Source organism: Dunckerocampus dactyliophorus, chromosome 4 (genome assembly GCF_027744805.1).
Source record: "Dunckerocampus dactyliophorus isolate RoL2022-P2 chromosome 4, RoL_Ddac_1.1, whole genome shotgun sequence".
Classification (NCBI taxonomy): domain Eukaryota; kingdom Metazoa; phylum Chordata; class Actinopteri; order Syngnathiformes; family Syngnathidae; genus Dunckerocampus; species Dunckerocampus dactyliophorus.
In genome coordinates, this window is record NC_072822.1 from 4,545,041 (window position 1) to 4,557,468 (window position 12,428).

The following is a 12,428-nucleotide window of genomic DNA, read 5'->3' on the forward strand; positions in this document are numbered from 1 at the left end:
CGTTATTTCCATGCATTTAAAATTGTTTTATGCATGTAAAACTGTCATTGGAAAACTATAAAAGCGTGTTGTGGCGTAAATTTTCGAAGTTAACCAAAAAAACCCGCTAACCGGGACGTACGCTAACCGAGGTTCTACTGTTCCAGGAGAGCAAGAGGACGTGCTGGAAGTATAAAGATAGTGTTGTTTTTCGGTTGTACAAGCTTGAATGAACAAAACGAGTAAAACAGAAGTTCCCCAAGCCAGGAAGAGATGGATGTTGGCTGGACCACAATACCGTCTTTGTTTGTTGTTTTTTTGTACAAGTATGGCCACAAATGAGAAGACATTAAAGAAGTATGACATTGATACAGCGGCAGATGTTGCTTCTTTTACGCTTCATCTGATTCATTTAAAGAAATAGTTGGTGTCGCTGCCTCTGGATCATCAGTAACCACGGCAACAAATACCCCCCCCCCCGCAGCTTTGGCACCACTGTCATTTATAACAGCAACGCAAGTCAGCTGCATGCCATCACATTTGCTTCAAGCCGTTCCCATGGCAACCACACCCCTATGTAGTCTCTTATGCCGCTGGATGCATGCTTCCATGTCATGTCATATCATAGTCATGGCCACTCTTCTTCTACACCTGTATGGGATTATATTAGCATTCCAGTCACGTCTTTTTATACTCTTGTGTGCGTGGACGTATGAGTGTTGATTTACACAAATAAGGTCATCGGATGTGTTGAGGGATGATGAATCTGTATTTCATCATCTTTGTTTATGCATCCTGCTCTAATTAATACAGGAAAAAGCAAATGTCTCCTAATTGGACGCCAGTGAATATTTAATGCCATTCTTTTTACTTTGTCTGGCGTCTCCAGGTATCTGCTGTACCTCCAGCTGAAGAGAGACGTCTACCACGGCCGGCTCCTTTGTCCCTTTGTGGAAGCCGCCTTCCTGGGTGCATGCATCGTGCAGGGTGAGGGCTGCCTGTCGGCTCAGGAATTCAGTATATTACGCCTCCACTGCAGCATCCACCTGTAGGATGCGTCTTGACAGCATCCCTGTGCGAGAGCATTGTAGGCAAGGATGAACACATGAAATGTCCCAGTTCTCCATAAAGGCCAGTCTTAATTACACATCAGAGAAAGGATTAAATCAAAACGTGTCTAATTGAAACTAATCCTCGGCCTGTTCTCCAGCTCTGTAATCGTCACCCTGAAGGGGCCTGTCCTCATTACGTACTCACCAGCAGACTGTGATAGCTTGAACTGAGAGGCCTTGGCTTCTGTGGTGCGAAAACGGCCTGCCCATCGAGGATCTCTCATGTCTATCAGAACAGCGCCGCTAATCCACACTCCTAATCCTCATAAGGACCTTGCTCTCTCAACTGTGAGTTATTTAAATGCTTAAGGCAGGGGTGTGCAGCCCCGCGGCCATTTTTGCTGGCCTGCTGTACTTTCTTAAAATACAATTAAAACAAGGGAAGAACATAATACAAAGGCGAGAGAGGCAGGGAGTGTTATTGGAGCTGGAACTAAATAGCAAACGCTAACACTTTTATTGCAAATGTTGATCTGAAATTGAAGGAGAAGGCGTTCTCAGACGTGGGCTGTACGCCCTCTGAACTAGTCACACACACTCCAGAAATCATTTGTAATAAATCGACCAATCACAGCCCTAATGGTCTGCATCGCAGCGGCGCATGATTAGATTTATTGGAATGGGGAGGAGCCCGTGGGCGTGTTCGCATAATCCAGTCTTTATAATGATAATCCAGTAATCCCTCGTTTATTGCGGTTAATTGGTTCCAGACTCATTCATTCAATCATTTTCCATGCCGCTTGTCCTCATTAGGGTGGCAGGTGTACTGTTTACGAACTTCTAAATACGTTTTGTAACTTTATTAGAGCCATCTGGATGTGAAATAACAGCCTTATAGTCACCTTTACATTCATATTACCCAATATACTAGATATAATCAGAAGAAATAAGCCTTTTAGGACTGTTTACCTTGTAGGGGAGCAGAACTGATGGCGGACAGGAAGTGACGTCAGGTGTTCAGAGTTTCCTTGAGCCTGGAGAAGGTTTTTCTTTGTTTTTCTCAAGCTGCTGCACCTCCGCTGGAGTCTTCTCGCTGCTCTTGTGTGTTCGTGTTGACCGTTTTATCACACTTGCACCCTGCTCTCCCTTCAGCTGAGCTCGGCGACTACGACCCAGAGGAGCATCCGTCAGACTACATTAGAGACTTCAAGCTGTTCCCCAAACAGTCGCTCAAACTGGAGAGGAAGATCATGGAAATACACAAGACTGAGCTCAGGTAAGAGGGATCATTGCTCTGAAAATTCACTGTTGTCTTGATGGCTAAAAATAGATCCTCCAAAATGACTTTATGTGGGAAGAGCATGGATGGGACAGTCTATTTATAGCTGGTGTAAAATTGGATTAAAAGCATGTAAAACTGGTGCAGGAAGAAGGGATTTGTTTTAGACAAGGTGAAACAGTCGTCAGAAGTCCCAAAACCGTCCGAAGACCAGTCAGTATCTGCTTTGACCACCATTTGCCTCACATACCATCCACACCAATCCAGAGCATCCCAATCATGCTCAATGGGTGACATGTCGGGTGAGTGCGCTGGCCATGCAAGTACTGGGATGTTTGTGTACAAATCCTTGCAACATGGGGCCGTGCATTACCAGGCTGCAACATGAGGTGCTGTTTGTGGATGAATGACAAAACAATGGGCCTCAGGCTCTCATCACAGTATCTCTGTGCATTCAAAATGCCATCAGTACCGTAATGGAGTGGTGATGGGGTTATGGTATGGGAAGGAGCGTATGTTATGGAAAACTAAGACATTTTCTTGATGGTATTTTGAAGATAGCGAGCATGTTTGGGACGCTGCTATTTTATATTATAGATATATATTTAACTTGTTTTTACACTTATATTACACATAAGAATGTCGGCATGTTACTTAAAACATCGCCTTGGCAGTAAATAATAAAGCTTTCCATCATTTCTTATGGGAAGCAATTGTTTCTAAGTGCAAGGTCAACCAACAAATTGTGTTCAACTTTAGAGCCTAAATAATCACTCTGCCAAGATCCCTTCACCCGAGGAACATTTTCGAGATCCGGATCTGGTCTTGTGGTGTTCTGTATCCAAAAACCCAAAGTAGTGATTGTCTGTGAAATGAGAAGCAATATGTCGCTGTCCTCGTCTTCTGTGCACAGGCACTGCGAGTTCATGATGACGCTCTTATCCCTTCCTGCAGGATGTGTTTGCGTGTTTGTTTATAGCTGAGCGCCAGCTCTTGAACGCCGCCGCCTCTGAGGTTTTGTCACACTTGGAGTGATTATAAACATCAAAGACAAATCCTTCATTTCCCAACAGCACCCAGGCAGATGCTGACAAGCGCCCTCTGCCTGCCCCACTGGGCCCCACTGACAGTAATAGCTAGGAACGGCACTTTGCAAAGGCATGAGGTGAAGCTCTTGCATCCATAATCGACAAAGTCCTTTTTACCGTAGGATGAGCCTTTTGCGCATAAACAAATGTTTGTGTGTGGGCAAATTAGTGCGTCTTGACTTTGCAGCAGCCAAACATCAACATCAAAGACTTGGCCTGTGGTAAAGTGTCGCAACATTAGTTGCGTGTGACACCAGAAGAACTCTGGAAAAACAAAACAAAAGTCCTGTGACTTTGTATAATTCATAGTTGGCATGACAAAGCCACAGTGGGACGGTGGGTTGGTCACTGGTTCATGATATCAACTATAAACACAAAAAGTCTTCTATTTATATTTACAAAACTTACATTGAACCACTGTTCAACCTTTCATTTGTTCAGATTTCAAATTAGAATTACCATATTGACCTGAATGTGCCCTGCGATTGGCTGGCAACCAGTCCAGGGTGTACCCCGCCTGTCGCCCGAAGTCAGCTGGGATAGGCTCCAGCATGCCCCCGCGGCCCTAATGAGGAGAAGCGGTATAGAAAATGGATGGATGGATGGATATTGACCTGAATATAATAAGATTTCATAGGAAACAGTCAGAAAACTGCGGTTCGTCTTATATTTCTGTGTAGATTGTCAGTCATCCAAGTAAGCTGCATTCAAAAGGCTTCTTCAGTTGGAAACTTTGAGGTGTTCCTCTTTGTGCCCTGGTGGGTGCGTCCCCTGGCGGTGGTCACTGTAAGGTTGCTCTTGTCATTGTTGCTGGGCGTGGCTGGTGAACAACCGTCCTGCATAACAGTAACTCGTTCGCCTGTCTGGTGGCAAAAGAGCTTGTTAGTAGCCACTCTTCCTGTGGAATGAGACAATCTTTGGGGAAGGGATGTTCGGACATTGTTGTAAGCAGATAATAGGTGGGGTTGTATACTGCGAAACAAGTTTAGCGGCTTGCCTGTATAACAAAAGTAGCTCTCTTTTAAAGCGGCCATATCACCATGGTAACATAGGCTAAACTCAGGTTATGTCCAGACAACGCCTCTGTTTCACTGTAACTCATTCGGAGATGGTGTCACAATGTATTGCTATATACCCGGTGGACGTGCAAGCAAGAATAATTCGAGCAGCACTACGACGGGAGTGGCTGCTTTGAGATCAGACTGATCCGCTAGCATTCCGTGATAAAATTAATTATGAAAGATATACTGTAGATCTTCAGCTGAGGGAATACGCTACATTCGCTCACTTTTTGAGCCGAGCATCGGGAATAAAATGCAATATGAAATATTAATTCGGCCAGTGTTAGCAGATGTATATGTCCCAGCAGTTCTTGCGTGTGTACTCAGCCCGTTAGTCTTCTTAATTACCATGTTTGCTGGAGGAATAAGCGCTCAGAGGCATCAATCAACTGCAACAAAATACTTCTCTATTCCAACAAAAAGGAAAATATTGTAACAAAGAAAAAAGTCGCCGGTTGCCATTTTGTTTAGCTAGCTAATAGGATGCTAACAAGGAAGGATGTTTTGTGATAAAAAATACATTAAGAACACAGATGGACTCACGCAGTGTATTAACAATGCGACAAGACGCACGCCATATTGTACCCTAATCGGAGAATGCACGCAAACCGAGGCAAAATTGTGGCGTAAATTTTTTATGTTAACCGAAAAACACGCTAACAGGGGCGTACGCTAACCCAGGTTCCACTGTACCTATATATTTACCAGTTGCTATTTCACTGGTATGGAAAACACGATTTTAAAAGAAAATACATTTTTGTCTTTGATTTAGAGATTTCCAAAACAGGGTCATCTTATATTCAGGGCTGTCTTATATTCAAGTCATTATTTCAAGGGTCAACCCTTTGACTTGATCAAATAATATGGTGCCAGCTTGATACATGTTATAAATAACATTGACTGAAAGTACAGTACAGCTAATTGTCATTCAAGTGCATAAAGAAGTTGTACTCCACATAACCGTTGTAACTCCACATAACCGATAAAATAACCAGACTTCTCGTCTTATGTCATCATTTTAGCTCTGGATTCTAAAGATGTTCATATTCATCGTACTAATAATCCTCTTCTCTTTTTTGCAGGGGTCAGTGTGCCGCCTTGGCAGAACTGAACATGCTCCAAAGGGCTCACAACCTAGAAACATATGGCGTTGACCCTCACCCATGCAAGGTAAGCATTTATTATATAGTCCAACAGATCTAAGTGATGCCATTAATAACGAATGAGACAGGATGTTTCTAAAATTGGATTGCTGGAATCGTGACAAGTTGTTGCATCGCTGCTAAAGATCTGTGGGCTAAGGATGAAATAAAAACAGCAAGAGGTGGATGTTTGGATTAAACATGTAGAAATATGATGTAGGTGTGATAGCCATGAGGATTGTTAAGTGGTAGGCCACTGTCCCCCTTTCTGTGTTTGTGTGTGTGTGTGTGTAGGACTTCACGGGCTCCACAGCTTTTCTCGGGTTCACAGCGACGGGCTTTGTGGTCTTCCAGGGAAACAAGAGGATCCATCTTCTCAAATGGTACAAACCATACCTGCACGTGCAGTGTGTCGCAGTTACAAACCTGTAAGCAAAGAAACCAGTGCATATAATGGAGTATGTTCCATTTTCAATACAGATTTACCCTTAACTTACCCTTGCTTTGTTCTTATAATGAACGTAAACAGTAACTAGTAGGACATGCGCTTTACAAGTACACAGAAATACAAACCTGAATGAAACGTCACAGACGAGGAGAGCATTAGCTCTTGGTGAGGATCTGGACAAAAGTGGAGATGCATTTTAGGCATTTTGAAGGCGTACTCATATTAGGCCAGGGGTGTCCAGAATTTTTCCATAGAGGGCCGCAAACTGAAAAATCAAAGAATGCGGGGTTGCCACATTGATTTTTTTAGAATTTTTTTTTTAACATTTTAAAAATGTAAAAAACAAACATTTAAAGACATAGCTTTTTCTCTTTACATTGTGTCTTTTTGCTCTATTTTTCCCCTTGTTTTGGTTTACAGTCGTACCGTGTTCATAGCGGTTGATTGATTCCAGACCCGACCGCGTGAAGTTCAATGTTCATAAATTGAATATTTTCGTATTTAGAGGATAGAAAACCTGTTTATGACTTTCTAAATGCCTTTTTTAACATTATTAGAGCCTTGTAGACATGAAATAACACCCCTATAATCACCTTTACACTCTTACTATTCATTGTTTACACCACATTGCAACTCTTATGCTGCAGGGACTTGAGACGGCTGCTAGCAGCCTTGAATTTCTTCTAAACTTAAGAAGCCACAAACTTACCACTTACCAATTTTTATTTCTATGATGTGCCGCGGGCCAGTAAAAATGAACCACGGGCCGCAAATGTCTTCCGCACCGCACTGGGCCAATTGTATCACGTCAACGCCCTACAACAGCTAAATCACACTACGTTTGGCTAGTTAATTGGTTCCAAATGTGATCAGTGAATTTCCGTGATTATAGAATTCAATATTAATACAAGGAATATTTTCGTAGTTAGAGCGTAGACAACCAGTTATTAGAGCTCCGTAGACATTAAATAACACCCCTATAGTCACCTTTCCACTCCTCTTATTCTTTGTTAACACCACATTGCTAATGCGCAGGCAATGGGATCGCTCCAGGGACATACGAGAAGGCTGCCACTAGCATAACAAGCTACCGAGTTAACTAGTTAGCCTCTACAATGTACTTATTCTAAACTTACTCACTTGACTTGATCATGTCGGACATGCCATGGCTGACTACATGCACTGTTAAGGTAATGTAATGTAAAGTTATGTCTCATCAATGTAACATCACTGACGCCTAGTGACCAATTTTAATTTTTTTAAAGCTGCGATAGAGTGAGGATGTAGCGAGGGATGACTATATTTGACTTTGTGGCCATGAAATGTTTAAAACTTTCTTAATCTCACAAAAAGTCTTAAATATGTTTTTGAAATGTCTTTAAAGTGTTTTAACGTTGCTTTTATTTAAAACAAATGTAGCTTTTAAATGTTGCAATTTTTGAGAACAAATGTAGCGAGCACAAGCAGCTAGTGTGCTGCACGTGTGCCGTGGACCTCCGATTTTCCTTCATGTCTTTTGTACTTTTTTGGAAAATAGGTCCTACATTTTTATATTCATTGTGGTCTTTAACTGTCTTGAATTTGACTGGTTGAAGCCTGCAGATTCAGACTCAGAACGACTCCAAATAAGACTGGAAATAAGCCACAAAATCAGGGAAATTGCAGTAAAACAGCAGAATAGAAGTAATGGGACAGGCAAACGGGACAAATCTTGTGCCCAAATCTAGCATGGCCCGAATGGCGTAGTTGGTACTCCCCAGAAACATAATGGTATCCATATGGTCGCCATCTGCCATAAGCCAGGAAGTAGTCTGATAACTAACAAACAGATAGTGGAAGGCTAGCAAAATGCGCACCCAGTATAGACAGGTCAGATTCTGTTTTAGTACCCTTCGTAACTCAACCAAACTACAGTATAGTTTGTTGGAAACAAAAAAAAAGGTAAAATTGGCTACTCATTCAAAAAAAATGAGTTTGAATTTTCACATTCACAAGATTTATTTCCTTCTGTGGGTCTCATGTTCTTCATGTTCATCCAGGGCCGACGTCAGTAAGCTGAAGTTTGAGGGGAAAACGTTTTATGTCATCGGCATTCAAAAGGAGGTCAGTGCGCCATCTTCTGGCTTCTCCTCTCTCTTGCATTGAGATGAAGAAGGAAACTTCATGGCCACGTTAGCACTGTGGACTTATCCTGTTGCTGCGTGTGTGTGCGTGTGAGTGTGTGTGTGTGTGTGTGTGTTTGTGTGTGTGTCGTGTGACCTCCTTGAGGCTCTTCCTTCTGTCCGTCCTCGAGTTTTCCATTGATAACCTTCAATACATAATGACTTCTACTGTTTATGTGTGCGATGCAATGGCCCATCACACACAAATTGTGTATTTGCCTGTGTGTGTGTGTGTGTGTTGCTGTTTCAGATCTCCTTAACAGGCAGGATTCACTGTAACAGGATGGTGGGTGTGTTACGTCAAACCTACTCCCTCCCATCTTGTGATTGACGTCACCCAAACACAAGACGTCCAAAATGCACAATTACCTGCTTTATTAGGCACACTTTGTACACCTTTTACCTTCACGGCTGCCTTAATTATTGGAGGTATTCATTCAACAAATATTGCATCCCATATACACTCCTGGTCAAAATTCTAAGACTTGTTGAAAAATTGCAAGAATTTACATTTTGCACTGTTGCATCTTAGGGAGACATCGGGAAGACCTGGGTTCGAATCTCCGCTGGGCATGTCTGTGTGGAGTTTGCATGTTCTCCCCATGCGGTTTTCTCCGGGTACTCCGGTTTCCTCCCACATTCCAAAAACATGCATGTTAGGTTAATTGGCGACTCTAAATTGTCCATAGGTATGAATGTGAGTGTGAATGGTTGTTTGTCTATATGCGCTCGGGGATTGGCTGGCGACCAGTTCAGGGTGTACCCCGCCTTTTGCCCGAAGTCAGCTGGGATAGGCTCCAGTATGCCTGCGACTTTAGTGAGGATAAGCGGCATAGAAGATGGATGGATAGATGGATCTTAGGGAGGTTCTAAGTTGAGCTTCAAAATTGAAAAAAGAAGAAATAGCCGTTTGACGCCCCTGCACAACCTGAAGCGCCATTGTTCTATTGAAGGAAAAAGCACCCCACATCATGATGGTGCCCCCTCCACTGTGCTGTGTGGAAAACATCGCAGGTGGGATCTCCTTGTCATGCCAGTCTACAGTAGTTGGAAGCCATCAGGACCGTCAATGCTCCATTTTTTTTTCACAGCAGAGAATAAAACATTCTTCCACCCTTCAGTGTGCTAATTTGGTGTTGAAGGAGATGAGGCCTTTTAAGATGTTTTTGTTTTCTTAAAAGCCTTCTCTCATAGATGCAGTCTGATGATTATTGGACCGCACTCGGCACCAGTAACAACTTTCATTTGGGCCGACGATGGTGCCGTCTCTTGATGAACAACGAGTCGGATCTTACGGCTGTGGGTGACATTTTTTGAGGTCTAACACTTGACTTTTTTGTTCCATAACCCCCAGGTCTTTGAAGAAGTTTGAACGACTGTCTCACTGCGTCCAACCTCAGCAGCAATGGCGCACTGCGACAGGCCTTGCTTGCGCAGCTCAACAATTCCACCGCGTTCAAAGAGAGAGAGCTTTTTTGCCTTTGCCATCAAGAGATCATGACAGTGTGGATACCTGACAGAAAAGCCACATTTTTGCTAAGATTTTGGCTTTTAAAGGCTGTGGTCTTAAACTTTTGATCAGCTGATGAGCAGCCTATTTCACTTTAACGCTTTTTTGCAATAAATTGCTCACTCAAAAATGTTTTTGTCTGTTGGCCTTTTGAAGCTCCACTGAGAACCACCTTAAGATCCAACACTGCAATTTTTCAACTGGTCTTAAAATTTTGATCAGGAGTGTATGCTCTATTGGATGGAGACTTATTCCGCAAGGTAATTTTCCAAAAATGAAGAGTAATTAATAGACTTTTTCAACATTACTACGAGAATGACATTATTTTTCCTCATATTATGATATTAAGCACGTTTTTCTTTTTTCGCTTAATATTTGGAGTTTTTATTGCCGATTTTTCAATTTTTTCTGTTTTTTGTTTTTAATATTGTTGCTAAATGTTTTCTGAATGTGCCATGGGCCAACAAAAAAACAGGACGGGGTTGCAAATGTCCCCCGGGATGCACTTTAGACAACTCTGGCATCAACACTAACAATAGATAGATAGCTTATGTAATGATGAAAGATAAGGAAAGAAAAAAAAGTACATAAATAATTAAATAAATAAATATACAGTCAAATATAGAAAGAAAAATACCCGTATAAGAGAAATAAATACATACTGTAGAGGAGTAAAAAAACTGACTTCATTAGTTGTCTCATTAAAGAAAAACTGCACTTTTTTTGGGAATTTTGCCCAACATCCACAATCCTTGAATGAACATGAACACGTCTTTCTCTTTTCCGTGCGATATAAAAGCATATAAAAAGAGACAGCTCATCAATGGACGTAATGGGACACACCCATTACGCTTAAAAAGCCCGCTATTGAAACACCTCCAAAGGCGTTTGATCATTCTACTGTATATCCATGCTGTAACCATGTAGCAATGTAGCAACAGACACATTCATGATAACATGTAAGGCCTTGTCCAGCGTTCCTGGAATTTTTTGGGGGGGCGGGTTGAAAAAAAATTTGTGTCCACACGGTGCCGGATTAGTAAATAGTTGCATCCAGACGGGAACAGGTCACTGGGTGAAAACCACATAATACACAAGGCACACCTACGTGTGGCGCTGTGAACAGACACGCAGACGGAACCACGCGACACACCAAACTATAGAAGAATAAAGAACGCATGCGCATAAGTCCGACAAGAAAATATCAGGGGAATATCGACTAGGGGTGAGTCATGTTCGTTGAAATATTCAGATATTATGCTGGCTTGTCGTCAAAGCTCACGTCTGGTCACATGACGGTGATGTCATCGTTTCTGTAAAATTGCGGGTCGGCTGTCTATATAAAAACCACAAGCCGGCGTTGTCAGATTTTCCCACTCTGGAAGCCGTTTTCGAAAAAGAGCGCAGTTTCCATGTGGATGAGAGGCTGAAACGCTAAAATACTTTGCCGTTTTGGCCTGAAAACGTTTCAGTTTGGATAGCCCCTTATACTGTACTGTGTACAGTACTTTGGTCGTTTAAAGCATTCCTGGACCTTCCTTCCTGGGCGCATTGATTTCACATAGCAACATAGAAATGAACGCTACACCTAGGGTTAACTTTTCCAAATTCCAAAACAAAAACACAGCAGCAGTGACCACAGCTCCAATATGTACCGTTATCTTTTGGGAGGGGCCTGACGCGTTATGACTGAGTGTGTGGTTAAGCTAGTAGCTAGCCGGTGTGGTGTGGCGAGGTGTCAGTACGCCAGCGTAACAATGTTAACAACAATAATAATAACAATGTCGCTGTTGCTTGGTTAATATTCACGTCACATTATGTAAATGGAGTGTTGTTGGCGCTTTTTGGAGTTTTTTTCAGAAGGCTTTATAGGCAGAATGGTTGCATCCCATTATGCGCCTTCTTAGCTGTCTCTTTTTAGCTGTTTTTATATCTTTAGAACGCACAGAAAAGAGAAAGACGCGTGTTCAAGTCTCACATATGGATTGTGGATGATGGGCAAAATTTTAAACAAAAGTGCAGTTTTCCTCTAAGTAATGATAAGTGAATGAAATTGTGAAGTCATGAGGTTTTAGGCTGGTGAAGCGGAGTGCCAAATGAAGTAGTCTCCCTTGTAAAAGTATGATTATTCATGTCATCTGAATTGGAGTCTTGTGTTTGGGGTCGAAACATCTGGGTGTTGCTTGCAAGCGGGCAACAGCAGCTTTTACGTGTCATTGTGACCCATATCCGTGCCTTCATTTTTGCGGCCGCTCCAGCCGATTGTGTTTGACATTGGAGACCGACTCGCATCAGCCAGCGCCGCTCGATTGCGTTTAATTTTGGCTCTGACGCGGCCTCTGTTTGCTGTTCACTCAAAGCCGGGTTGCTCTCCAATGTGTCGGCCCCACCGCTCAGTCTTTGCAGAAGCTTAATCCGACTGAATCACGGCTGCTTAGTTTTATCTTTTGTGTTTCTGTCTCTTCTCTCCGTGTGTAAACATAGTCATCACTGGTGAGTACATGCATACAAGGAGGAGGAGGATGGCACCAAAATCACTCCTGTACTCTAATCTCCCAATTTGATGATGCCTCATCCCCAACAGCCAATATCACCATCATCACACTTTACTGTCTGCTGTCTGCTGTGTGGATGTTGTCAATGTTTGTACGTCGTCATTTGTCATGTCACGTACTCCTCTATTTTATGTGGTTGCACATCAGCGTCT

General features: G+C 42.5%; 1 protein-coding gene and 1 long non-coding RNA gene across 4 annotated transcripts in view; one reads left to right on the top strand and one right to left on the bottom strand.

Moving 5' to 3' along the window:
* The window catches only part of frmd3 (FERM domain containing 3), a 65,857-nt gene that overhangs the window by 29,107 nt on the left and 24,322 nt on the right, over positions 1–12,428 (top strand). For 2 of the 3 annotated variants that reach the window (XM_054774433.1, XM_054774434.1), the window contains exons 5-9: positions 869–966; positions 2,184–2,307; positions 5,542–5,629; positions 5,896–5,984; positions 8,089–8,152. In XM_054774433.1, coding sequence (XP_054630408.1) covers positions 869–966; positions 2,184–2,307; positions 5,542–5,629; positions 5,896–5,984; positions 8,089–8,152 — 463 coding nt within the window. Of the gene's footprint in view, positions 1–868; positions 967–2,183; positions 2,308–5,541; positions 5,630–5,895; positions 5,985–8,088; positions 8,153–8,461; positions 8,498–12,428 lie in introns of all 3 variants that reach the window. The other variant, XM_054774432.1, reaches the window with a different exon arrangement.
* LOC129180217 (uncharacterized) lies at positions 5,676–7,092 on the bottom strand. The gene is made up of 3 exons (XR_008570115.1): positions 7,037–7,092; positions 6,175–6,314; positions 5,676–6,027 (listed from the first exon to the last, which is right to left on the bottom strand). It is a non-coding gene; the product is annotated as an uncharacterized LOC129180217 (long non-coding RNA).